The sequence below is a fragment of the Serinus canaria genome, chromosome 12 (assembly GCF_022539315.1).
Source record: "Serinus canaria isolate serCan28SL12 chromosome 12, serCan2020, whole genome shotgun sequence".
Classification (NCBI taxonomy): Eukaryota; Metazoa; Chordata; class Aves; order Passeriformes; family Fringillidae; genus Serinus; species Serinus canaria.
In genome coordinates this window covers 10,763,255-10,791,018 of record NC_066326.1, presented here as the reverse complement: position 1 = coordinate 10,791,018, position 27,764 = coordinate 10,763,255, and the positions used below count along the sequence as shown (strand labels likewise).

General features: G+C 42.7%; 1 protein-coding gene across 4 annotated transcripts in view; it reads left to right on the top strand.

Moving 5' to 3' along the window:
- Positions 1-27,764, top strand: part of CHCHD6 (coiled-coil-helix-coiled-coil-helix domain containing 6) — a 109,165-nt gene that overhangs the window by 64,380 nt on the left and 17,021 nt on the right. Inside the window, exons 7-8 of one of the 4 annotated variants that reach the window (XM_030228087.2) lie at positions 8,048-8,183; positions 23,566-23,649. In XM_030228087.2, the coding sequence (XP_030083947.2) occupies positions 8,048-8,183; positions 23,566-23,637 (208 nt within the window). In that variant the 3' untranslated portion in view covers positions 23,638-23,649. Of the gene's footprint in view, positions 1-8,047; positions 8,184-10,967; positions 11,058-23,565; positions 23,650-27,764 lie in introns of those variants that run through there. The other 3 variants (XM_050979359.1, XM_030228088.2, XM_030228089.2) reach the window with 3 other exon arrangements.

The following is a 27,764-nucleotide window of genomic DNA, read 5'->3' as shown; positions in this document are numbered from 1 at the left end:
GCTTGGAAAGCACCATTATTGATGTTCTCTGAGGGATGAGTAGCTGCTTAATGGGGATCTTTGCTGAGTCAGTGTTCAGAATTGCACAGCTTGGTAAAAAGGGGCACTGTGGTTTTGAAGTTTAGAGAATATGGGCAGAAGCAAGGGAATTTTTTTAATAAGTTGAATGTTTAGCTTCAGATCCCACCTGAACTTTAACACCGGCAGCTTCAATCTCCTCTCTAAATTTATTTTGGCATCTTTAGCAGGACATGCCACTCTGTCAGAGCACAATATACTAATGGACTCATATTTTTGTCCATCCCTTTGTGTAGTGTGAAGTAAACTACAGGAATCTAGTGCAGTGCTCAGTGGCATTTTGGTGAAGTAACTGCCATTCAAATGGGTAGTCAGGGTTTTCTTTTAAAAAAAGAACATTTTATTTGCAGTGTGACATTATTATAAGATCATCTCACATAGGAGACATTTACTGAACCTGCTGCCCCTCATGTCTTGTGGTTATATGAAATCAGCATATCACATCTTCAGTTACCTTCTTTAGAAAACTTTTGAGGAAGGTATTTAATAGACCAACAGTTCCCTAACTAATTCCCAGACATTGTAACACTGTCACAACCCATATATTCTTAGGGCTTGTGCTGCATATCTTCTACAGACTGCATGCCTTCCCTTCCTGACCTGAGATCTTAAGCAGTTTTTAGATTTTGTTTTTTATCTGAAGAAAGAAAATCCCTATTCGGGTCACTTGTTGGGCTGTGTGTTGTTTTCAGATGCAGTTATTGCTTGCTATATTGCTTTTCTGCCTTGTGGGAGCTGAGCCAGCTTCCTTTCTGATTCAGAGAACTCCTTCCAGCAACAAGATTCTGACTCATTCCTGCTTGGCTTCCAGAGACTGTTTTGCTGCTAACTTTAGGCTCTTCATCTTTGCTAGTCAACTTTTAGTAGCTTGGCATCTTTGGGAAAAAATGGTGCATGGCTTTGTGGGCAGGAGATCCAGTTCTCTTAACTTCTGTATCTCTTGGCAAGTGAAGGAAGAGGCAGTAGTTTTCCTTTCATCTTCCAAACTGGCAGTTTCTCATAGCTCAGTATTCTACCATCATAATCAGTAAAGAATTTACATCCAAATGTACATTGGAATTATCCACTTGTGGGGAAAAGTCTCTCATTATTCTAAACCACTTGCCATCTGCCATGCAAAATGCTAATAGGGGTGATTAGTTATTGCATTTGCAGGTTCAGTAGGATAAGGATAATATTATTTTATAGGTTTTAGTTCAGTTTTTTGCTAATTGCTACCCTTCTGTTCCCCCAGAGACCCACAGCCCCAGTGCCCACAGCTTATGGGGTCTAAGGAATCCAGTTAAATTTGGTTGAAACTGCACTTGGCAGAACACAATGAAGTATAAGTGAAAGTCTGTCAGTATAGCCCATTGATCAAATGGGAAATGAACACTTGTGTGTGGGCATAAACCATGTAGGAGGACAGGGGAGGTTGTGACACACTGGAATAAGTCAGATGGAGAGCTGGAACCAGCGTTGCGTGGGTCACACAATGTCTTTGCATCAATTTCATGATGGAAATGAAGAAGTTGTTGTTGATTTCCAAAATTAGAGGTTGTTACAGACAACTGCTAGATTTTAGTCACTTTCAACATCAATCTGTATGTTCTAGAGTTTGGGGGTTTTGTATGTTTGTTTTTTTTGTTTGATGAATGAAATGTGGTTGGGGCAGGCTGTTTCTACTGAATGTAGTACAGTGACACAGCAAGTGGCTGACACTTGAGACTTGGACTTCTGTGGTAACTTTTGTTCTCAGTGATAGAATCAAATTACTTACACAGAAGAAGATTTCAGAACAGCTTCTGCCTGTCTGTGATTGGAAGGAAAGGAGGCATCTGTCCTGGGAAGAACAAGGGTGCAGTGAGTGCATGAGCTCCAGTGGGGAATTGGGTGGCAGTTTCAAACAAGCTGTCACAACAGGAATTGAGGTTGGGAAGTACTTGAGTGGCAAATTCTGTAGGATCACAGAGTCACCCAGAAACTCACAGTACTTTAAAATATTCGTTCATTTGGCACTTCATGAACAATGTATGGAAAAAGAGAGGGGGGTGACCTGTTATTAAAATGCAGCTGTCAAGAGGAGAGGGGGGAAATAACCACAGGTGTGCAGGAGTGTGCTGCTGACAGTGTGACAAGGCATGTGAGAAGGATTTAGACAGAAATACAGCAGCTTCAGCTGAAATCTGGGGGTAGCACCCCTGTTCTTCTGAAAATTGTCATGAGGTTTCACCTTTTCTTTTAGTTTGTCCCCTCTTGTTCTAAACTGTGTGTTACTTCTGCAAGCTTTCTATTCCACCTGGATCAGTGGCAAAGCCTGATGAGCAGTGTTTTGAGTACTTGAAGCTGATCAGAAATACTTCCTTCCTTATCCTATTAGTTTAGCCTCATGAGACATGCAGTTTGTTTACACTGTGCTAGGTTATGTAGCTTAAATATTACTGATTTTTTAGTAGACATTTGGATAATCTATTAAGCTTCTTCCATCTCTTATTTCCCTTGCCACACAGCTGTAACACAGCTCTTACCTCTTCCATTCAAACCACGTTATCAAGCTGATGTGCAGGATCAGGGAATCCCATAGCTTGTAGTGAGGGCACAGTGCTTTGTGATAGTGCAGCATCCTTTGCTGAAAGTTAGCTTGCCTGGCTGTTTGTTCTGTGCTGATGAGTTTGTTATATGTGAATGAAATGCTTCAATTGTGTTTAATTTTCTGCTGTAAATGTCAAGAATGCAATAATGAGAGAGAATGAAACCTTTCTATGTGCTGTGTATTGCATCTGTCTGGAGTCATTTTTTCTGACATGTTAGAGAAGCTATCAGAGCCAACTGCTACCCAAGGGAGGATGCAGTTTTACAGGTCAGTTAACCACCTATTGGGTTTTATATATGTACAGTGCAGCCTGGCAGCTCACCACATTTATGTGACCAAAACATCACTGAGCTTAGTCTGAAACGTGTGTAATGGACCCTGGATATATAAACATACTAAGCAGCTATACAATGAGTCTGATTCCTTCCCAACATGCAGAAACTGCTGCTTTGTGCCCTAGGATTTACTGGCAGTGCTGCCCATGCATCTCATTGCTGGTGTCTGGGGCTGTCTCTGCTCCAGTGACTCTGGTGACTAATGTGGTTTGCTCAAGTTGGTTTAGACACTGGTCTTAGTCAAATAATGCAGCAGAAAGCTGCGAATCCAGTCACTGGATTTTGTGGCCCACATGAAATTCCAGGTTGCTGGCCCATTTATGTTCCTGCTTGCAGCTGTGTGCTGGAGCCACCTACTTTTAAGTTGGCTTATGAGAGACCTTGTTTGTCTTTGTTTATCAGTTTCTGAGCAGAGGTATCGAAGTGTTTAGAAACCATTAGCTTCTGTCTTGAGTTTTTTTGTTCAGCTTGAATAGTTTCCCAGAGTAAAATGTAAAAAGAAGATCTTGCTCTTAACTCCATCTGGAATTGCTGTTCTTCCCAGTAAAGCCAAGTGATGGTGTGTTACTCACTGTGGAGTTACTGATATTGCACAAGGCTAAAGAGTTGCCAGTTCCTAAAGCCCTGAAGCTGCATCTCTGCTTGGGTAGTCTGATCTTCAGCTGGGTGGAAGGACCAGCAAATACACAGACCTTTTCCAGCTTTCCCTTGCTTTCCAATACTGAGTCTGTAATTCTTTCAGAAAGGGAACCTGTTAGCAGCGCCTGAGTAGTAGCCACAGTGCTGTGTTTGAAACCTTCTGTCTCTGGGTCTGTATCCTGATGATGTGGCCTTAATTGCTTTTTGCAGTGAGTTGGGGTGTTTGTCTTTGGAAACTGTTGCTTCTTGATTAATTGATAGACATTGAGACTGGCACTTCTCCTTCTAGTGCAGTGCTTATGATAGAAATTTTCAAAGTACCTTGCTTTAACCTCCCAGACACTTTGTACTTCTTCATGGGGTTTATATCCATGTAGGAATGAATTTGCCAAGACAAACGAATGCAGTTATTGACTGAAGCAGCTGTTACCTGCTGCTATTGAACAGTTAGGAGAGGGTTAAGAAAAAAACCTCTTCTGAGCCACTAGATTGGCCCTGACTAAGATGAATGTCTAATTCACTCCCAGCGTCCTTACTGCTGCCAGTAATAAAAAGCTTGCTTCACATATTCACCCCACTGCAGACGTTTCTCTTAAATTAAATATCAAGAGGACATATAATAGCACGATTCCACGCCAAGCCAATATTATCAGATTGATGTCAGCAGTGATAATAGAAGAAGGATAAGTTGATGAGATTTCATTTATTAAATAAAGTAAGGGGAATTCGCAGTGATAGAAAGGATTTGGTAACTCTCGGTGTCAAAATGCAGCAAGATCGTGCTCATTCTGTCTTACCTCAAGGGATAGTAGAGAGAAGGATGCCCTTTGTTTCATTTTAAGAAAACCTCTCCCTTCTTTTCTAGACAAAGACTTGATTTAAATCTCTCCATGGGAGGGGAAGTTCTGAAATCACAGATTTTATGTGTATGTAGCCTTCCTGCCCATTGCACACTGACAAGGCAAAGGTTTCTTTCCTCTCTGTGATAGGGGAGGCACTGCTAATGAATTTTGTTTCTAAATTCATCTTTTACTTTTTCCAACCTGTCATCCTTTCTCCTTTCCTCCTCCTTTAAACAGATGAGAGTGTGTTTTATTGATTTAATCTTTCGTGTTCTGTATGTCCTGCATGTATTTATTTCCAAAGTATTGTAAGAGCTTGTCTTCCATACTTCCATCTGCAGATATTGTGCTGTCACTTCCCAGCCCAGCCTTTCTCTCCTGCCTTTTTCCTTGCTGCTGTAAATGAGCCTCTTACACCTGTTTTGATAATAGTTGCAGCAGTTGCAGCATATTTTATTTTAGACAGAGGCCAACTGTCTACCTCATTTGGTGGTGACATATGCTTAAAAGTTTCACCCACTTTAGGAGAAAGGTCAAAGCATACAAGGCTTCTGCTAGTTGTATATACAAACCTCATCCCTTTTCCACCATTTTCCTTTTCTCTTATATGAGAAACAATAGTAAAAACCCTCAATGACACATCAGGAGCAGTGTGATCGGGTGTCCAGAAGATGAATTCTCCTAAAGATTAGTTAGTGTCAACAGCCTTGAGCTAGGCTAAGGGTGAAGGGAGATAGTTGATGAAAGTCCACCTCTTCTGGAACTAACCCACAATGTCATTGTATTCTACAGATGTGTTTGTAGCTGGATGCTGCTGCTTTAATTCCTTTTTTCTGAGATATGCATGAGGAAAGTCAGACACCTGTAAGGTGCAGCTGTTGTCTGTGCACAGGGCTGCAGTTTCCCCAGTGTGCAAATGCTGCATCCTGAAGCTGAGTGTTAAGGTGAGCAGGAGAGTGGCACCCCCTTGATTCAGACTGGGCAGGCATTGTGGTTGCTGTGCAGGGAGGAGAGCATCTCAGGCAGCTGTTCACCAGAGCACTTCAGGTACCTCTTTCCAGTCCAGATGGGTACCAGAACTAATCTGCTGGATGTGGATAACTTCTGTACTGCCAGATTCCACAGTACCTTGTATTGATAATTAATTACCTAAACCAACTTTGCAATTTGTTGATTAGTGTCTCTAAATCTGTTTTGAGAAGCTGGTGCAATTGATGCATAACCACAGCTTGAGGTTTTGTTTTGAAGAAATAAAGAAGAATAATCTTGTTATTTTGGGTACACGGTACCAAATAAATCCTCCCTGTGTTGTGGGAAGTGGTGTGTGGGAATGCTGGTTTAAATACTTGCTGGGCAATGCATACTGGTCTGTGCTGATTGATCCCCTGCCTCTGGTAGGCTTTAGGCAACAATACTCTTTTTTTGTGGCTTCTTGCTCACCACTGTGTGGCTTTTAAATAGCCCTGTGGGCTGAGCACCAAGGGGTCTGTTAAGGAGGAGGGCCACAGACTTTGCAGCACTGTCTGAGCCCACAGGGGGGTCCTAACTTCATAATTATTCTAGGCAGTGAAGACTGATACCATAGGAAGGACAGTGATCTAAAGCAAAACAATTCCTGTAGCTCTCCCTGCCAACAGTGACAACCTCTCAATATTTCTACGATATTTGTACCATGCTCAGTTCAGATTAATACAAACTGGTTTGTGGTGTGCTGTACCTTTTAGCTCTTCCAGGTTTCTATACTAAAATTACAAAATGCCCTTCAGTTTAACATCACTGAGTTTAAAAAAAACTAATTTTAAAAGTCTTAACTTTTTCAATGAATTGAGGGATTTGGTGGTATTTCCTGACCTGGTATTGTTTGGTATCATTTCCACAGTCTCACTGATTTGATTAGAGTGATATTAAAGTTAGTGACAAAGCAAAATGCCAACATTATGAGTTTCTGAAGCTCTCTCTGGGTTCTTTTCTGTCCCAAAATTTGGAGGTTTCTTTTTTTTTTTAGAATATGGATTTTCAAGGCTTTAAAGGTGATTTGCTATATAACATAGAAATTAAAAATGAACACTAACCCTTAGGGACTGTGCATGGAATAAGTTTCTTCTAAAAGCTGTGAGATTAGTGAAGAGGTAGAAAAAGAAGCCTGTATAGTATCCTTGCTGATTTCTAGTCCAAATCTCAGTGTTGTAGTGTGGCTGTCATACTGATAAATTCCTGCTCTCTCCATGTATGTTGGCAGTAAGACTGAGGACTGAAGAAGTATCAATTAGAGTATATCTCAACCAAATTATTGTAAGAGTGTGCCCAGGTTGCTGTTATGGAAAAGACAAAATTGTTTTTCTTGTGTTCCTTCACTTCTTTCCTGAGCACCTTACACAGATGTGCATGATTTGGAAACTCATATCTGAGCTCTCCAAAAGCATTTAGATTTTGGTTTAAGATGACATATTTCTTAGAAGTCTCTTCCACCTGAGAGACTGTGACATGCCCAGGGACAGGTCATGTTTTCCCTCTCTCTGCCTTGCTATGAAGCTTTTTTTGCTGAATGAGTGTCTGTTGTTACTGTGGAAATGAATACATCATAGCATGGCATTAATATCTGCCTGTAGCATCAAGTGCTTTGGAAGGAAGAGGTGTGTTTGATATTTGGGCACAGATCTCTAAGCATATTGGAGCAGGAAATGCAAGGAATTAAATGGATTTATGGTTCAGGAGACGACATCTGAGGATTGCTACACCTAAGCATATGTTTTCCTACTCTCTGGTAAAACATACCATGGCCATGGTGCTGTGAGTGCCTGCAATTTGTGTCTGCCTGTCTGTGCAGCTGATGTCACTGTCATTACTGTGTTTGTGCCATTGTTGCTGGGATTGTTTTACAACGACCTTCCCCTTTATTGGTACTGTTGCTGATGATGTGCCATATGTACACATGCACATTAGAGTAAAAGAACATCATCCTTAATTGTTCCTGGGTAGCTGTCAATGCCATTTACTGAGTATGAATACTAATTTCTGCAGAACTACAAAGAAGAAGATATCTGGTCTTGCTATTATTCTGGGTTTTTTTCAGTCGCTGGGAGAATTGCAGTGCTTCCAACCATGCTGGATTTCTTGTACTGTTTAAATAGATGAGAATTCAATAGATTGAGGTGGCTCATTCAACAAGTCTGTTCAGTTCCTTGTCAGACTGTTGCAGATCTAGTGCAGGCCCAGCCAGGATTTCTTGAGTTCTGCCAAATATTTCCAGTGTGAGTTGAGAAAATCATTGAAACTCTTGGACTTGGGGATTTTTTTCCTCCTCAATGCCGAGGAGAGATGATGTTTTATATAAGGGTGAAATGGCCTTCTACACCAGCTAAGAAAGATCATGTTCCTTCTTTTTGCTAAGTACCCTGGATTTTTCAGTTGAAGTACCCTGTTGGTCATTTGACCCACTTTGGTGATTGGTGCTCCCACCAGTTTCTCTATTAGGACTACATGACTCCAGCATAAAATTAGTATGTGTGTTGCTGGCAAAGTGGTAGTAAGTGGTTGAAAACTCCTCTTCACACATCATTCTGTGCTTGTTTTCCCTGCAGGAGGAGGAATGCTGATCCTGTCTGTGCAAACCTGCAGTCTGAAATCCTGAAGTGCTACCAAGAAAACAAACGTGAAGTGCTCAAATGCTCGGAGCTGGCGAAGGAATATCAGCGCTGTGTTAGTGCAGCTCAGAAGGTAACAAAAGCTTCTCTGTTGTACTGGCTGGCTTTGCTGTCTTGTTTTGCATGGTGCTATCTTCTGAGAAGTGTTTTTGAGAGCTGTGGTATCTGTTAGTCAAATTGCAATCTTTATAGGAGACAGATCTTCCTTGGGATCTGTTTTCCCACATTCATTCCACATTTCCCAGTCACACAGCGTGTCCCAACTTCATTCCTGTCAGGGAGTCCTGTTGTACCAAGCTGCCACCACAACAGTAGGACCAGTGCTCCCAGGTTTCAAAGTCAGTCAATGATTTTCCCTAGTTTTCCCTTCTTGGATGTTGTATACTGCAAACGCTAAGTAAATCCTTTGGCAATGTCTGCAACATTTTCAACAGGCTCTTATAGATAGGAGGATAAAGCCAGGATAAACATCTCCTGTTATGGGACTTTGCAGTTGGAGGTCTTGCTTCTTTTCATTGCTGCATGGACAAAGGTTTTGTACCGGGCAAAGCTGCTGTCTGTTAAGAAAATTCCATACTCCTAAAAACTCTTCATCCTGTATGGGAAGCCAGGAAGCCTTATGGCTCTTCCTTCTGAGATGCAGAGTCCCAGTAGGTTCTGTTGATGCCTTAGGACAGTGGCTGCTCAGTACCTTGGAAGAATTTCTGGCTATTGAAACAAGTGAAGGGGAAAAGAAAATGAAGTATTTGGACATTACAACTAGGATATGGTCCTGGACCATGAGAGAATTCAGTGGGTCAGGTGTCCCTCAAGGGCAGACTTTTCTGTTTTGTTTTTTGGGGTTTTTTTGACAGTAGAAAATTCTCTAAAAGGTGCTGAGAATATAGTAAAGTGGATGTGGGGAAAAGGATGGTAATAGAAAATTGAGACTTCTCTCATGGGATTACTAAAGCAAAAGGTGGGGGAGAGGTGGATATTTCATGGAAGCAGTTTTTCTCTGCATTAGCATTGTGAGGGGAAGCTGTATGCCTGATTTAAGTATAACATGAAACAAGCTGCCAGCCGGCTCCCAGAAGAAGCCCGACAGAAGGAGATGGGAAAATTGTCAGGATATATTAGACCAAATGTTGTTGCTAGTCCTAGTGGAATTTTTTTCCTTCCTGTTTACAAAGAAGGTCTTTGTATGTCTGCAAATCAGCAAGGTTAAAGCTGCCAGGGAAAGGGCTTTTCTCTGATATCTCTAAAGTCCCCAGCTCCCAAAACATGTGGTTCCTTTTTCTTCCTCAGCTTTAAAGTAAAGTGGTGCCTGTGCTGCTGCTGCACAATCCGTGCCCCTGGTTGCTGTGTGCAGAGCACTGGTGCATCTATTGCCAGCCTCTGTTATCCTCCTTACCTCCTCTAAATCAGGCTTGTAGCCTTTTCAGTGGAGTATATCTTTAGCAAATGCATTTACCAATACATCTTTATTGCATGCAGTGCAGGCAGAATGTGATTACCAAGGAAGACAGATTGCATTAAACTTCAGCATATTTGCAAGCTGTGGCTCCAATCCGCCTGAGAAAGGGGCTGGGATGCTGCCAGCCCTGAGCCCCAGCCCAACATTATTAAAGAGTGGTGCATTGGAAGCTAAATGACTGGTAACAGCAGAGGGCAGTGAAAGATCCTAATAACTTGGATCTTTTTTGGATTTGGTGGAGGTTTTGGTAGGTTTGCTTTATAAACCAAAAGCTGGGGTTGTCTGGTTGTCTTCGTTCCCAGAGTCTTCAGTGAAGTTCAGGTTTTTTTTCCCCCACTCTTATTAGAAACTGCCTGGAGGGAGAAGTGCATAGGACATTAATTTGTTGTGGATGATGACAATGTGGCAGAAAATCTTGCTATGTTTTAAGAAGGGGCTTGAGAGACTAAAGAACACCTTGCAGCTAGAGGTAGGCATTAGAGGGTTCTGCAAGTACAAAGTCAAATGCAACCTTTGTGAGGCAATATGTCTTCTGTAGTTTCCTTTTGTCCCAGGACAGATCAATTCCCTGACAATTTGCCTCACTGCTCTTACTGACTCTTCTGACTCCTGAGATACATGTAGCAATCACAAGCTGTTGTTTTATCATGTAGGATTAAATCTCCCTCCTCCCTTCCCCTTTTTAAGCTGTTATTTTTCTTTAAGTTTAAATTAGCATCTTATACCAAATGGCTTTGTCTCACGCATTCCTCTTTCAGGAAATTCAGGTTGGAGGAATGTGGAAAAGAAAGGCCAGAATCTCTTCATTTCTTCTGTATTTTTTACCTTTTTTAAAAAAAACACTATTTGTTTTCCAGTGCAGGAGGAAATGTAATCAAAGTTGGATGTGTGACTTCCTCTCACTTGCATGGCGGTGATTTGTTCATTTGCTTTTTACTAAGGATTTTATAAGGCTTGCTGAATATTCTTTAATGAAGCATCTGCTTCTCTGCAAGTTCCTTTTGATGGCTGGTAAAAATGTCTGCAGGGCATGGTACACATTAGACTCAGAGAAAGCCAGCCATAGATTTCTAGACTGAAAATTACAGCTTACAGTGGATGAGAATAATTCTTTACCTCTTCCCCTTTACTGTGTTTGTTTGAGACCATTCCTTTGGACACCCATTTCCCTTTGCCTGTTGTACAAATTTCTGAGCCAGGAGTTGAGATATACCCTTAGTTATTTCTGCCCCATGACCAAGTATGTTAGGTAATCATTCAATGAGTTTTAAAATTGATTTCTATTGGCTTTCTGTACAGCTCCTCTTCCTAGAAGAGGTTACTTTATTGTGGTGCATGGTAGAGATATAGCTATTGTTACATGTTTTGTATATTTTCTGACTATTGGGCCATCTCTTGTAGTCAACAGGGAGAAATAGGCATATGTGGAGTGTGATGCATCTGATTCTGAAAAGTCATCTGAAACAGGCCAGCTGAATTGCCAGCCAGAGATGAGTATTTCCCTCTGCCTCTTGGTAGGTACATCCAGAACACAGACTACAAAGCTGATGCCTGTTCTGGGATGCTCATGATTATGGGAGCAGGATCCTGCTCTGGTTGTCTGCCTTTGTAGCCAGTATCCTTTCAACTTGCCCTGCCTGTCCTGCTCATGAGCTTTTCCATTGATACCACCCTGAATGTTGAGTTTTGGGCACGTCACTGTTGACTCAGTGCAGCATCCCTGCACCGAGCGTTGACTCATCAGCCCCTTTAGGCTCTGGGTTCCTTCCTGCATCCCATGCTTTGCTTATGTGGAAGTTCTCTGACTTCAGAGGATGTTACTGTGACAGCTCCTGTTTAATTTAGGAGTGTTTTATCTTTTCTGGTGGTCTGTTTCCATGGCTCTGCAGAACTTGAGCTACAGCATAAAAATCGCTGGCTTTAAATCTAATAAAAGCTGGGATAATGGGACAGCTGTAGGAGGGGCAGTTCCCATTGTGTCTTTCAAAATTGCCTGTAGTTTATTGACCGCAAGTTTCACCAAGAACTACTGCTGTCGTTAGATAATGAGAATTGAAAATTGCTGCTGCTGTTTCCCCAAGGTTTTATCTCGTGCCAGTGAGAAGGGGGTGGGGAAGGAAAAAGAGAGTGGGCAGTGGAAATCTGCGTAGTTTCTTAGTTTGGGTCCAGAGGGAAGGGGAAAACAAATGATTTTGTTTTAAAAGTCCGAGTCCTATTAGTGAATTGCTTCCCTCCCCCGTGCAAATATGCACTCACATTCAAGCTTTTCAGAGTGTTTGTGACCCATTCTGCTGCCCTTGCATTCTGTTCACCCCAACAGGCAAATGTGAATTGAAGACGAATTTTGGTTGGTTACTTTGTTACGTAATTGGTGGTTATACCAGGGAATCTCCAGCCAGCTGCCACTTGGAAAATGAGGCCTCCAGTGACCATATATTAATGTGATTTGAGATTTCAAACAGAACCTGCTTCCTGCAACTGTGTGCAGAAAAATGTCTGTTAGTGAAGAGCATGTATTCCTTCTTTTCAGGGGTTTCCTTACTGTCTCTAGGTGCTTGTCTTCCACAGAAGGACCAAGGTGAAATTTTTGTGCACTAGCTCCTGGCCAAACCAAGCTAGCAGGAGCCATGTACTCAGACATGTGTTTTCCCTTGTCAATAGGAGCTATATACATTGAGCTAGGAGCCATTCATAATCCTGCACTCTTCCTTCCTGTTCTGTGTCCAGCTTCTCACAAATCTACTATTCATAACAGACAAAGGTAAACCTACCTCTTTCAAGGCTTTAGGGCTTGTCAATGTAAGAAAATTACAATGCAATAAACTGGTGAGTTTCTCTGTATATGAACATTCAGGGTTTGTAATGAAAGTGCAGGGAAACTTCACACACATTTACTGTGAGTCACTCTGCTGTGTGCAAACAAGCCCTTGCTAAATACTGATTGACTGAATTCCAGTGAAGGGAGACTTTTAACATAACCATGAGTTGTCTGTATTCTGCTTTGCCCTTGACTATAATAAAAAGGAATATGGTCAATTTATTGTGTTTACATTTCCAAGTGATCTCTGTGAAAGCCCAGTTCCCTTCTGGCATGCAAAGCAAAGCATTAGACCTCTGCTGCAAGTTTGTCTCTAATCTGTGGGCAGGGACTTAGATTGCTGAGAGGATGCTGCAGGTATTTCTGCAGTTCCCATCCTGTTGGAGCAGTTTTGCTCAAGTACTCTTGATCCTGCTGAAGCATGGCCTGCTGGGAGCTTTAATTTCTTCATCTTGGATCTCTCTCTGCTAAAGAGAAACAGAGTTGGATGCCATGGTCTGTACTGCAGGTATCTGATCATTCTGGATCATCAGGCTTTTACTAAAGTGTTGTTTCCATTCTGGTGGATTTCAGGGTACTTTACAGACGGGTTGTGTACTTATCAGGATAGAGAGGAACAGTCAGTGTGTGTGGCTGGAGAAAGAAAGTTTGGACCAGGTATAGCAGGGTCTGTATCTGCACTCTAGAAATGCCAGGACTTCTCTTCCCCCTGGGATTCTGCAGAGCTAGATCTTGGCTGTTGAAGCCTCATTGAAATGATCTATCACATGGTATGCTGCTTGAAATACAGTATATCTAACTTGAAAGGCTTTAGGGTTGTTTGAGCTTTCTGGAATTCAGGTTTGTAGTTTCAGATGAATCTGTGTGTTTCCTGTCTGGAGGATGCTGTGCCCAGCCATCCTCAGCCAGGTACACAGCTGTCGTGCCTCCCTCTTGTCAGTCAGTCCTTGCTCAAAGCAAACATATCTGTAAAGGCTTTGTCTTGCCTTCTCTCTAAAGGAAATTATCTTTTTTTTTTTTTTTTTAATCTTTCTTTCTTTCAACCTGTATTTGTGCAAATGCTGTGGTGATAACACTATCAGAGGAGTTTATGACTCAATAAATGGCCCCCCCAAGGGAGTTGGGGGAGAGCTGCAAGCTGCAGGCAGCTGCTCTTTGTTTAGTCATAAACACAGAGGAGCAGTGGATTAACTGTACCCAGGCATACCCTGACCTGGTACTTACAAAGGTGAAGATGATCCATATTTTGCTTCTCATTATGAAGTTATTGTTTTGATTTTCAAGGCAGCAGTTGTAGGTTCTGGTGAGTCTTGGGTCTGTACATAATGCTTCATATCCTCAAGAGTTCACTGGTGGATAAACTAAAAATATAGAGCTGCCTGAAAGGACATAAAGCACCATCCTAATATATGAGGCATGTTCCAGAGTAAATGCTGGCCTACTTAAAATGGAAATGCCTGCTGCCTGTACCTGGTATTTATGAAACTGGAGGCATAAGTTCTTTATTTACTCTGTATTTCAGCTCTTCATGAAGCTCTGATGTTCCCCACAGCTGGGTGTGTTGTGAGCACTTATTAACCCACATGAACAAATTCTTCTCTTTTTCTGCTCTTTGTAGTCCCTGTAAAGCCCAAACCTCCTCTGGTTTTTAATTTTTGAATAAAATGAGCAGAAATAAGTTTAAAATTCACTTGGATGTGCTCCAGGGCTCCTCTTTCAGTGACACAGTCCATATGCTATATCAGCTTCACATATGAGGTTCTTGTATCTATTACCTGGTTTGGAAGGAGGACTTCTGACTGCATTTCTCTTCTCATAAACAGTCTGTTTTCTAACAATTCTACACCCAGTTCCTGTGCATATTTTTTTGTTGTTGTCTGGTTTTTGTTTGTTTGGAGGTTTTGACATTGTTACAGTGAGGCATAATTGCTTTTGAGTCTAATTTCTTGCTTGATGGTTCTGATTTCAAATATATTTACAGGTAAAGTTAATCTAAATATGTATGTTTTAAAGATGATTTTGAAAGCAACGTCTGTAAAAGAGGGAAAGAAGTCAGTATGACTTCTACAATTTCTGAAGTTGAATTATTTGGCATTTTGTTGCTTCTAAAATGTGGTCTTGCTACAGTTCTTGTTTTAAAACCTGGTTTGCCTTAAAGTGTTTAAAAATAGTCTAATTTTTTTTTTTACAATAAAATACTATAAGAGTTAGCTGATCAGGAATGAGACATCTTTGCTGACCTGATGCTCTAATGAGGTCTTTGAGTGGGTGTATCTGAAAAGTCTCATTAGGCTTTGGTATCAAAATTTCAGTCTTTGTATTCTCTCTTTTTCTTTTCAAAAATTATTTCTCTGTAGGCTTAAATTAGTGGGACTATATGGATCAAATGTTTTTTTGGTTCTGTGTTCTCTATATGGTGTGTTAGGCAGCATTTTCCTGAGAGCTGTAGCCTGTATTCAGTCAGGTTTATCTAGTATGGAAAATAGTTGCTTGGGGGTGAGAGACTGTTGTGATACATCTGGCTGTTTTAATGCCAGATTCTTTCACAAAAGATTTGTAGCACTGTTGGCAAGTGGGAAGTGGAAATTCTTACTCAGATTAATTCCAGGAGACTGATGACCAAGCAGTCTTGGACAGAAAGAAGTTTATTTCCAATTTTTAAACTATGTGTTTTGCTGCTGAGGTTAGATTGAAACAGATCCACAGAAATTGCTGTCGATAGCAGAAGCTGGTTGGAAGCACAAGGTCAGTGGTCAAGTGCTTTCAGACTCCCAGGAAGTTCCAAAGTAGCCCTGACTTCCATAACTTCCATACTAATTTTAGATCCATTCTCTGACAACTTGGCTATAACTTGGGAAATTTTATCAGTGATGCCAAAGCCTTCATGACAAACTGAGGAAACCAAAGATTTGTTGTGCTCTTTGTTGGTCATAGTCTGCACAGGATGGTTTCCTGCTGTGTGCATTTGCACTTCACACACCATCCATCAGGTACTTTTGTCACAGGTTTTGGGGCTGTGTTCTTTGAGGACTAGTGGGATTTAAAGCCTTCATCACTCAGCTGAATGTGTCTGTGTGGGCAGCATGCAGGGGTTATTGTGGTGGCAGTGGTCCCATTCCACTGGAAGAGTTGCTCCCAGGCAAGCAAGACTGCTCTGAGTAGCCCTTCTCTGGAAGTTAGGGAATGACAGATGAGCCCTCCTGTAGTGGGAAGCCAATCCTTTTTTCCTCAGAACTGTGGCATGCTGGAGGAGATTTGCAGAAGTTGCCCTGATGCTGCTTGCTAGTGTTTGTTCTCTGCACAGAGCTTCCTCATCCTAAGGCTGTAGAGCATTCATCTGTTACAAAATCCAGACTTGGAGGGAAAGTTTCTTTCTGCATCGTGCCTGCAGTAATTGTTTGTGATTTTCACTCCTCTGTGACACTGTCTGTCTGCCCAACAGGCCTCCTTGTCTGGAGATATTTCCTGACATACTTGTGATGCTTCCAAAACAATTTAAAGCTTTCAGTCCTAGCTAAACCTTTGCAAGCCAATTGAAAAAGCCTTTCTGGACACCAGAGCTTCAAATACAGGAACAGGACATGTTGAAGAGAGTGTGTTACAGTGATCTGAATACAGTGTTAGAGTTAGCCCTGCTATCTTGCCATCTCTGGCAAGAAACATTCTTCTGGTTGTAACATATTTTTTTGTTAAAGGCCTTTACTGAGGGCCTTTAGGAGTTGGTGAAAGGCTTTTAAAGACCTCTGCAGTCACAGAAAGTGTCCAGAAAGATGATATTTGGTATAATTAAATTGTTACCTTTGTAATGCAAGGGAAGTAGGAAGAGAAGCCTTGAGTTAGGATGGTGCTGCAATGTCTGGTGAACCTTGTTTCTGAAGCTGGAGAAATGCTGCTCTGCTGTGCTGAGCCTGAGTGTGCATGCAGAAATGCAGACAAAATTATTTTGACAATGTGTTCGCTCCTTGTCCCTGCTGAATGCCTGTTTGTCCTGTATAAATGGATTTCAGGATCAGCCAATCTCCAGCTCTGAATTAGTCTAATAAGGCATGGTGCATAGGGTTTAAAGGTCATTTTGCAAGCAGCTGCCTTCCTGCATATATTAGGGGGAATGATTTTTTAAATAATGGTATTGGAAAGCTGTTGATTTAACTTTTAAAATACCTGTATGCTATAAAATTTCAGCTCTTCTGCCTCTGTCCTTCAAGCACTCTGCTTGCCCTCTGCCTGCTCATCTTTCTGTCATTTCTGATTACCTCTGCCCATCTGCCTCTGCATTCTCTCCCCTTAGGTTTATCAGTCCACGTTTGCTGCCCACAAGGACTTGGCTTGTATTTCTGAGGAGCTCATCTCCTGGGTTACTTCTCTGGGCTGTGGAACAGAAAGTTCAGGGTTCCTTGGTTCAGGCTGTTAATAAAGCACTATTACACTGTTATTTTATTGGGGGACTGGGAGCTCTCAACAATCACCACTACACTGGCAGCATTTTTGTGTCCCAGCAGGTTCTTAGTTCCCTCCTCAGGATGAATTTAACATTGGTGAAAGAAGATTATAATTTGCTTTTTTTAAAAAAAAAGCCCTTAAACTGCTTGAATCGTGCACATTGATTATTCCAGTTTCCTCTCTGTGGAGTGTGTACTTCAACCTCAACCTGATCCAAGTGTTTCATATGAAAATGGAGGATGTTTTTATTCATTTGCTTGTTCCCTGGATTCCTCTTTGAGCTTGCTGATGAGCATGATTTGAAATGTTCTAATGACTTGTAAAGTGTGGACGCTGTCTTAAAAGCTGAAGGGAGCACCCACATGTCTGGGTCATGCAGGCCTTTGGCAGGTGGCAGTGTCCTTCTGCCAGGTGTGAGATGGCACCTTCCCATTGCAGTTACTTGTAGAGACTCCTGCATCTTCAAATGTTCTTTCTGCTTGTTTGAAGTTTTGTTCACAATATAGATCCTCAGGAAATCAGATAACTGGACAAAAAGCAAGCTTAAAATGAAGGGAGATGATAGAGGCTGCAGTCTTTTTTCTTCTTGCATTCAGGCCAAACTGCTGTGAAACTTTTACATTTGTCTTATTTTCTGAAGGATGTTTCCTACTCATGACTTGCAGTTGTTCTGAGTTTATTCTCTTTTTAGTACCATGTAGTGCCCTAGTGTGCTGGGAAGTTATATGGGCACTTGTAATGTTCCTCTGGGCTCTCTGGCACTGTTTCTCCATGGATCCAGGTGTATCCCAGTTGGTGACTTTGAACACAAGAGTTTCCATCAGGCCATATCAGCAGGAACTATTGAAAACCTCTGTCTTCAGTAGTGCTAAATGCAGCCTACTTAGGATTACCAACATTTAACAAGCTCTGTAATATTCCTGGGCCCCTGGGGTGTTGTCAGTACTGTTTAAATTCCTGTGGCACATCAAGGTTGTATTTTATCTTTTGGTACCAAGCTAAGTGCATTTAGGAGTATTCTGAGGCTCAGGAAATCTTCTCAAATCTTGTAAAAGTAGACAGCCACTGAAAAATGTATTGAATGCTGTGATCCAGGTAGGAGTGTTCCTAGCTGTGTACCTTGAGCTGACAGGATGAAGGCATGCGGTAGAGTTGGAGTGCACTAGAGAAATTTTTGTGGAGAGCTTGTATGGCACCAGTGATCAATGTATTGTTCTTCAAAAGCCAACTTAAAGTTCTAAAGCTTGCCTAGACTCCAGATTAACCTCTGGATGAGAAGCAGGTTCATTGCTGAAGGTAGACTGGCTGTGATGTTCTGATGCATTTCCCTCTTTCCAGTCTTTACCAAATGTCTTGAGGCACACGGGCTGCCACTTGGTTCAAAAACAAGCAGCATTTTAATTTCACAATTAAAAGTGAGAGTCATACTTTGTTCTTGCAGCTGCTGATGGGTGGCTCGTGTGCACACAAAGCTATGTTGTGAACTTGAGACAACAGAATGCTCTCAAGTTCCTTGTTTAGCCCAGTATCAGATGAGTGCTGGTTGGGAAAGAGCCCAGGCTGTGTAAGACCCTTCTTAGTGCCTTCTTGTTTTGCTGAGCCTTGGCATCTGCTACAATAAACCCCCATAAAATGCAAGGAAGTCTCTCTCCAATCAGGTGAGTGTATTAGCAGGCTTCTTGCACTGATGGATTAGAGCCAGGCTGTGTTCAGTAAATGTGGCTAAATAATAAAAGGTGAGATTGTGTGCAGTGATCCCAGGTCTCCTTTCTCCAGCTCCTGCCTCCTGTCTGTTAGCGGGGAGCCTTTGCTCAGGCAAACGGCTTTGCTTGAGAGAGCAGGCTATGCACTGTATTCTGACACAGCCAAAGGTGGCTGACACAAAGCCAGAGGAGAGCTTCTCTCTGAGGGATTGAAATGTCAACAAAGATGTTGTACTGCCTTGCAGAGCCCTGACTTGCTTTGCATAAGAACTGAGCAGATGTTGGTAGGTCAGGAGCTTTGGCATATAGAGAGCAGGCCCTGGAGAGCAGGGCAGAGCCTGCTCAGGTGACACAAGGGACACTGTCCTGGGTTCAGTGTGCCAGCATTCCCCTGAATGTGGGGCTCCCCCCAGGCCATGTCTGGAGTTTACCCTGCTTAAGGAAGTGGGACTCATGTAACCATGCTGTACATCTGTGAGCCTGGTTTATGTCCCACTCTCTGCTTGCTCTAACCCTGCTGGTGAGTTGCAGTGGTGTTGCTCAGAAGCACAAAGGCTCTGAAGTAATAAGTTCCTGTATACCTTGTGAAAACAGGCAATTAGGTGGAGGGAAGGGACCCAGTGGTGCTTGTGCAGGGGGAAGGATATTGACTGACTCTTTATTAGACGTGAGTTTGGTCACAGAGAAACTTAACTGTGAGACACGAATCTGGAGGAATCCAAGTGGCTGCTCATGAACAACCTATTTCCACTTGAAGACTCTGGCTTGCCTGAATGTTTGAGGGGCTGACTTCTGCCTACCATTGTGATCACCTTCATTGGAGAGACTCAACAAGGGTGGCACTGCAGCAACTAAGATTTGTCCTTTGGAATGTGCCTTCTTCTCTCTAAGTATTGATTTCCTTCTTGGCTTTTGGGAAATGGAAACAAAGTCCTTGTTGCAAGAGAAGGCTGCAGAACGCTTTCAAAAGTTTATAGCTTGATCCTCTAAGGCCTGTTCTTTTATTTTAGGATGAGATAAAAGATTGAGTATTAGGTGTAAGCAGCCTGGAAAAAGAAAAAGGCTTGTGGATTTAAGGTAGCCTGTGGTCTTGCTTCCTGCACCTCTTTTTGTGTTGCTCAGGCAAATGTTTCATGCTTGGAAAATTTGAGCTCTGAGGATCAGAGCAACTGCAGATCCTTGCTGGCCTCAGCACTTTGTGCTGATGATGAGCAGGCAGTTGTCAGCTCCTCAGTAGCTTGATTTTGCTGCTGTGTGTTGAGGCAGGACAGCAGCTGAGATGAGGGAAGAGGAAACTTTGCAGTGTTGTCTTATGTCCAAGGACTCATGTGACAGACATCTGTGTGTGACTGAAACAGCCTGAGGTCTGCCAGCTCAGTGATGGGTGCTCAGTGTGGCTGTTGGTTGTGGCATGGCTGTGCTGTCACAGCTTGTTCAGAGGCTGGTCACAGGCTCAGTGACTTTTGGCTGGGTCTTTTTTCAGTCCCCACTGGTTGTCCTTGTCCATCTATTATTAAGCCCACTTTGGCATGGCTGGCAGGAGCTTATTCCAAAGCCTGGAAGCAGGTGTGGTAGCTGGGGAACGTGGGCATTGAGGGATTGGTTGTGTCGGCACGTCTGCAGGTGGGCTTTGGACAGGATAGCAGGGGTTCATATTTATAAAGTTTTCATAGGCCCCTTGAGTCCAGTGATAGCCTTTGAAGCATGGTTTCCTCTGAGCTCTGCTTCCCCAGAAAATCTTCAAGCATGATCCATCAAAGAGTGTGAAACATATTCTAAATCCCACTGCTGCCTTTTTCTCAGTCAGCAGGGTTGTGCTTTCTTCTCCAGTCTGGAGTTGTTTGCTGTTGAGAATAAGCAGTCTCTTTTCTTGTGATTCCTTACCTCTCTTTGGGACATGATGCCATCAAGAAAACCAGCTGTTCCAATCTGGGAGCAGCCTCTGCCTTCATGCTCTCTTGTCAATTGTGTTGAATCAATGAAGTGCTGCAATACTGTAGAGAAAAGGGGGGGTGTGAAGAAATGAAAAGGGAGATCACACAAGGAATATACAGAAGAGGATACATATCCTGTTATGTGGTTTACAGTGGCTGTGTCTGGAACTAGATCTGCTATAAAACCAGAAATTGCCACATGAAAACTTGAATCCCAAGTCCAAATCCTTGCCTCATTAAGTTGTGGGATCTGAGAGTCCCACATGGAGAAGAGAGCTTAGCTGATAAGTCCTGACTCTTCCTGCTGAGAAGGTGGTGGCTTTGATAAGTGGTACAGGAAAAAATATTTAAAGGAGAGAAGTAAGGGAGATAATTTCTGGATGCCAGCTGTAGCAGAAGGATAATGTTTAAAATATTCCTCTTGAAAATCCTGCAAATTGCAATTCTGACTCCCTTCAACTCTTGAACCACTGTCTCAACCCTTCGTCAATACAGACATTTTTTCTGTGAAGCTCAGCTTCAATTCTTGTTCAGCCAAGAAAACTGCCAGGTTGTGCTTTGACTTTGGTTCCAGATGTTCAGTGCAAAAAGCTTTCATTGCTGCTGTGGAAAGCTTTCCTTAAGGGGCAGCATAAAGTAGGAATGTTGTGGTGCTTGGAGGCTGAAGTAGGCATCTTCCCTGGAGAAGAGTCTTCTGAAGCACAGATGTCTGGTACCCTGCCATGTGGATAAAAGGTTATAAGGATTAGGTGTTAATCTGGAGCTGTTGATCTTCCCAGCTGGTTTGGATCCAGCTGATGTTTGGACCCACCAGCAAGGTAGGCAAGAGAATTTCTTCAGTGGCTCTGAACTGCTCCACAAGCCTCTAGGCTGTAACTGTTCATCTGGGTCCTGCCTGCTCTTCCTTGTGATCCTTGGTTCTTGCTTTGCTCTCTCTGTTGGTGCTTTCTTTGGCTTCATCAATTTTGATTTGTGTGTACTATGGCACCTGGTCCATCCTGACTGCAGGATGGTAAGTTCACACCCTACTGTGTGTTTTACCTCAGGCAAGCTTATGTTCTTCCAGATAATTGCTTCAGAATCAACAGTTGGAAATGTTTCTTGATCTTGGCACGAATTTCTCAAGTACCACTGAAGTTCCAATGAGTTTCTGGAAGTGCATGTTGTAGAGCTGTAGGAACTTGCCCTCCTGATTCCCAACTTGGCATTTCTTATTTGCAAGTTTATATCTAGGTATGCACTTGATTATCTGTTTGGGGTCTTTTTTCTAATAGACAGACTGTTTTTATGGTTTTTAAACCTGTTTCCCTGACGTTGCTGCTTGGAATCCTCCTCTAAAGTTTTAAAATACTAGTAATTGCCAGCCCTCTTGGGCAGGATGGAGAAGGTTCAGGAATCCCCATTTTGTCTCACTGGCACCAGCATCAAGTGCTGTACAGCACTGCCAAGTTATTTTCTCCATTGTATTTTTGGTTTGGTTGATTTTTTTGTGGTGTGCTGAATTCCAGATGGTTGTAGTGCCACACTAGCACTGGGGTTGGTCCCCATGAGGTCAGGAGAGTTCATAGCAAATGTTTGAGCTAGAAGCAAGGTAAATTTTCTAAAACTCTTCTGTGGTGTTCTGTGATTAAAACACAGACTGTGGGCATATTACATATATTTTATGTGTGGCTCACTGATCTCCTCCTCACCACTTAGCATGAACAGTTCTTGGCCATGTGTAGGTTTTTTCTTGTAGTCTGACCAAGTGAGTTACAGATACGCTATTGCCTGGGTTTGCTCCCTCCTCTTCCTCCTCCTCCTTCCGTCTCTTCTGTTTACCCATTTCTAATCTGGGCTCAGATTTTTTCTTTCCCCTGTCTTCATTTTTTCACCTGCTTCCTTCCAGTGTCTCTGAACCTTCTCCCTCCCTCCTCTTCTCTCTTCTGTCCCCTTGGTTTGCATTCCTTTCATTTCAAAACCTATATTGGAGCTGACACCAGGCTGCCTATTCCCTGCAGCACTGAACTGGCGGTTTGGAAGGAGGAGGCTGCAATTCCCTCAAGGGGCAAGACGGAGTTCAGTGTCTGTCTTATTTTTAAATATGCATCTGAACATGGCTGATCAGAGGAGCAAAAGAAATCTTTGGGTTCTGAGTGCTGGAAGCTCATAAGGGCATAGTGCAATCCTCTGCATCTCCCTGCTCCTCCTGCACTCCTTACTGAACATGAAAGCTGCTTGGCACAGGGGACTTTGACTGCAGGAAAGATGGGTAAGAATCAGAGGCCCCATGGAAAGAGGGTGGAAAGGGGGTGGGTGCTTTGCAAGCCTCACACCTTCTTTTTCTGCTTCAAGTTCTTTACATTCTGTTGGGTTTATGCCCTCTTTTGAACCCTGAAGGACCCCAGAGTACCTTACCCAGCTATAGACCAGCTTTGCCAGATGCTGTTTGACCTTGGGCAAGTAAAAGACTGATGGCTGGTTGTCATGCTGGTACAGTGAGGGGACAAGCTGAGATATTCCAGTTCTATGTTCTTACCACAGCCAGTGCCATGACAAGGTACCAGAGATGGATCTGCAGGTTTCCCAGTAGGAGTAGGAGCTCTGCTAAGGCAGATTTTGTACCCAGCTAGTGAATTTCCTAAATGATTTTGCTGTGCAGCTCTAGCTGCTGGCATCTGTTCAGGCAGCACAGTGACGAAATCACCTAAAGGGCAAAAAAAAGGCAGGTGCTTACTGGTCCAACAGCTCCTGCCAGCAGATTAGGATCAGAAGTGAAGGAGAGCATATTGAATAAAGCTCTAATCATAATTCTGGTTTAGACAAAATGTATGTAGCTTGGCAGAATACCAGGGCCCTGACTCTTGTAAAAATGTGTCACAGGGTCCTTCAGGACCTTAGGAAGATCAAGACCTTTATTGAAAACCTTCTGTCAGCTGTGTTACTTTCTGTGGCACAGGCTACTTTGGTTTGGCATAGGCACAACTACTCCCTTCTGCAACATGTTAGACACTTCTGATCCTGAAAGTGGTCAAACCTGGTGTAGGTAGCTAAGGGTTCCAAGGTGATTGCAGCAAGTTGTATGGGGGAGGCTGCAGGCTCATCCTCTTTGTGTTTTCTTTCAGTATCCTGGCCTAGTGAGCAGCGTAATCCATCAAAGGAGATACCTGACAGCATCAGGACTCGATACCAGATGATTGTCAACTGAAGTATGTTCACAGTGCTGAGGGTAGAGTGAAGTAGGCTCTACTCTGAAGAGAGAAGGCTGAGGAGGCTATATCTTAGTCCTTCAGAAATGACCAAATCGTTCTGGAAAAAAACAAATGCTTTTGATTGGATAAAAAATCTTCTTGCAGGAGGATCTCAGTGTTTATGTTGTCTAATTTCTTTCTTTAGAAAGAAAAGATAGAAGGAAAAAAAAGTAAGAGTTAAGACTTTCCAGTTGCTTACTGGTGTAATAATATGTATGAATGATAGAAGAGTTGACTGCTGGGGTGGATGGATTTGGCCTTCTGTTCTGATTCTGCCTCAGCCTTTTTTTTTTTTTTTTTTGCCAAAGGATCCATGGTTTTGGACTCTGATGAGGGGTGTTCAGTTGCTGTCCTTTTAACAGTTTGGACAGTGTTTATGTGGAAGAGGTTGTGCATTTGCAGTGGGTGAGGAATGGAAACAGGAGCTGGCACTGTACAGCTGATTCCTTCTCTACAGTGCTACATATTCAGTTGTCAGTTTTTCTCTACTTGCTGAAGATTTTTGCTTTCTTGTTTTAAAATAGCTGCTAGAGAGAGCGGATCGATTGCCTACAGGGATAGCTGGAGCCAAGTGGCAGATAAACCTTCCCTGGCTCTATTTGCTCACCTCCTCCCTGCCTTGGGGGTGGCTCTGCTGCTGTTGTGGGTCCCCTGGATGTGTCTCTCTGTGTACCCAGTCCTGATGAGCAGCCTTGTGTACACCGTGGCTTACACGCTGCAGTCCTGACAGGCATTATTCTCCCAGTTAGACCTTTCTTGAATAGCAAAGCTACTTCTTACAGACTGCATTTTTTTCCTAAAAAATCACATATCACTGCATTCTTGCCAGAGCAAGGTTATGTATATGGGGGAGCCCTAGATAGCAGCAGTCAAACAACCTGAACTGGCTGCTCTGATTGCACCATTTGCTGGTGTCATTGGGGCTGGAAGAATTCCTTGGGAAAGGAAACAAACTGCTACAATAATTCCAGCATGCTCCTGTGACCTTGCATTTGCTACAGTGGGGAACAGTTTCTAAAAAAACAGCAGAAAGAATATGCCCAAAGTCACTTTCATGTGTAACTTAAAGTATTCAGGATTTTACCCTGGGTCCCTCAAGGTAAAAGGCTGCTGTGTTAACCCCAGCTCTTCATCTCTTGCCAAGTCTGGAAATCCAGGTTCTTAAGAGGAGCTGTTACTTGTATGACCTTCATGTGTGAAACAGTTTCTCTTTTAAAATGTGTTTTCCCCTTTATCAGTTATTCATTGAAGAGTCTCTTTGCATCTGTAGAATTTTGAAGGGTAGCTATTATTTTACCATTTTAATTTTCCCAGCTGTTCAAATAATTGTTTTAACCTCTCAGTGCCTGGAAGTGCTTTTCACATCCTGATAGCTTTGCATTGTATTTCTTTGGTTTCATGGTTTAAATTACCAACAGTTTTCTCCCTGTTCCAAATGGTTACTCTGTGACTTTCTTCTCTATAGCTTTAAAGTCTGCACTGTTGTGAACACCACTGACAGCAAGGCACTTTTAAACTTCCACGCTGGGGTACCAAGCTCTCACAGCCTGTTTTGGGGTCTGGGCTTTTTTGTTGATGTTCTGCATACACACATGTACCCTGCAAAAAAAGAACTTCAATGTTTAAAGGTCCCATTAAAACCAGAACAAACTGTTTATTCTGAAAGGTCTTGCCAGTGGCCTCTCTGGAGTTGCATTTCACTGGATGTAGGGAAGGGGCTCTGACAGAGACAGCGAAGCCAGCACAGAATACATTGTCTTCATGCAGTTTTACAGGGAGTAAAGTCAAAGCATTTAATCTGACAGTGGTTTCTGTAGCCCTGACACAAGGCTGTGATGGCTGAGGACAAGGGAAAGCTTCCTGCTGGTCTGGCAGAGGACATGGCTGACTGAGCTGAGCACTCAGTTCCAGGGCAGTGTTCCCAGCTCAGGGTGATGCTCAAAGGGGGAGGGATGCATCTTCTGTCCCACCTGGGGCAAAACACTTCCATGAGGGAGTACCTCCAGACCAGCAGCGTCTCATTTCATAGCTTCACTTTTCTTTTTGATATTTATATTTATTTTCATTGAGCATTGCTTTTCTTGAGTATGTCTTTAATGGCCTTGCCATAGGGACAGAGGTAAAATTTAAAAATAGGTAATTGTGTTGTGATATTCTGGACATATTGTTGTAGTTTCTCTTATGTGCTCTTCTCACATGTTCTGAAAGTTGCAAAAGGTGATTTATAATTCATCAAACTAAGCATAAAACATCTGACTGCAAAGCCTATCAATCTGATCCCATCTCTTTCCAGCTCTTTAATTAGGGAAGCCTTGCTGAAAAATGTACCCATCAGCTACTGAGAAATAGTGCATTCCTGGACCCTCAGTATAGATCTTGAGTTATCCAGGTGCCAAAATGCTGTCAGAACTGACAGATCTTAGAAAATACACCCACAGGCAGAACATTATCCATTATACCAGCACTGAGCAGTGGGCAGTAAGGAAAAATCAGCAGAGAATGTGTCTTTATAAACTTTAATTGGCTTTTCCCGTTGCTAAAAATCAGTGTATCCGGCAGGGGAGAGAACCTATCTAGCAGTTTGATTTTTCCATCCCAGAGCTGAAGGGTGCAGTCCATCTTCACTGACGTGTGATGTGGACTTGTCTCAGCACAGCTCCTGGCAGTGCAGTGGAATCCACAGCCCACAGAGAAGGCTGCCAGGCTGTCCTCAGTGAGTGACCGTGCTTAAACAAGTGTGAAGAATGAATTACTCTGGATAAGCTGGATTTCATCTGTGCTCCCTTTGCTCAAAATTTGCTTCAGACAGAGCCAAACTTAGCTAAAGTTTTCTTTGGGTGCTGGCTGCTAACTGCTCCTGGAATACAACTGGCTGGGGTGTGGAATTGAGGATCTGGGCAATGGATATGCTGATCAGAAAGGAGGCAACAGCCAAAGGAAGCAGGAACTTTGCCAGAGCTACAGGAAATGCAGAGATTTGGGAGGCAGAACAAGCTTCTTTTGAGTTGTTTGGCACTGCAGGTTTTCATCAAAGGCAAAGGAAACAGCAACTGTGTGGATTTCTCCTGGGAAGGCTGTTTTGACACCTTGTTGCAGCATCTTACATTCACTGAACTATGTAAAATGTTTCAGTTCTTCTTTGTTGCTTGTGTCTATTGCCATTAGATTTGTGACAGTTTTATTAAATAATCTATTCAAGATCATTGCAAATCTATTATTATACTGTTTTTTCCTAATTGATTAGTGAAAACTACTGATTTCTTTATTTGTGATGTGCCACTTCTCTTGCTAAATTCCACAGAATTTCTGAGAGCCTCTTTATTTTAACTTTCTATTCAGCTAAGTCAAGCTCCTCTACCTCATTTCTGTAAATACTAGAAAAGAGAAGTATGTTCACTCACAAAAGGCAATTTAGTAAGTGAACTTCATTAGAAAAGTTTCTTTTTCAGAGTCCTTGGTGGTCTTAAAAACAAACTGTAAGACCATCAAAGGTTTGCAGTCATATGAAGTCAGTTTAACCCTTGTGCTTAATAAAACTTTTAAAAAAGCAAATTGTAAAGGTTTGTTGTTATGACAAATGAGGGAGCAGTCCTTTATCCAAAGCCTGCTCTGTAGGACCTGTCCTGCTGCTGGCACAGATCACTGTGATGGTTTGGAAGGGATCTGCTGAGCTGTGGCAGACCAAATGGGTGTTCTGGAAACTTTTGTCACCTCACTGAGTGGGCAGGGTGGAAAAGTGAGGGTGCAGCAGGGGGCAGGGAACATTCTGGGGCTCTTTGCTCTGGCACGCCTCTGTGTGCGCTCCGGCTGCAGTGTGAGCCTCTGCCCTTGCCAGGGCTGCTGCAGGGCTGGCACAGTCAGTTCCCTGTCAGGATAAACTCTGGAGCCTGCACTGCACAAGCTGTAAGAATATGATGGACCTTATGGAAAAATAAGTGTTGATTGTGTGGTTTTTAATTTTTTATTTCTGCTTATCATATGGCCGTGAGAGACACAGCAACTTCTTGTGCTTGGAAGGTTTCTTTAGAAATTTGAAGCAAGTGGGAGGAAGGAGTAACAAAGTCTATTCTGTT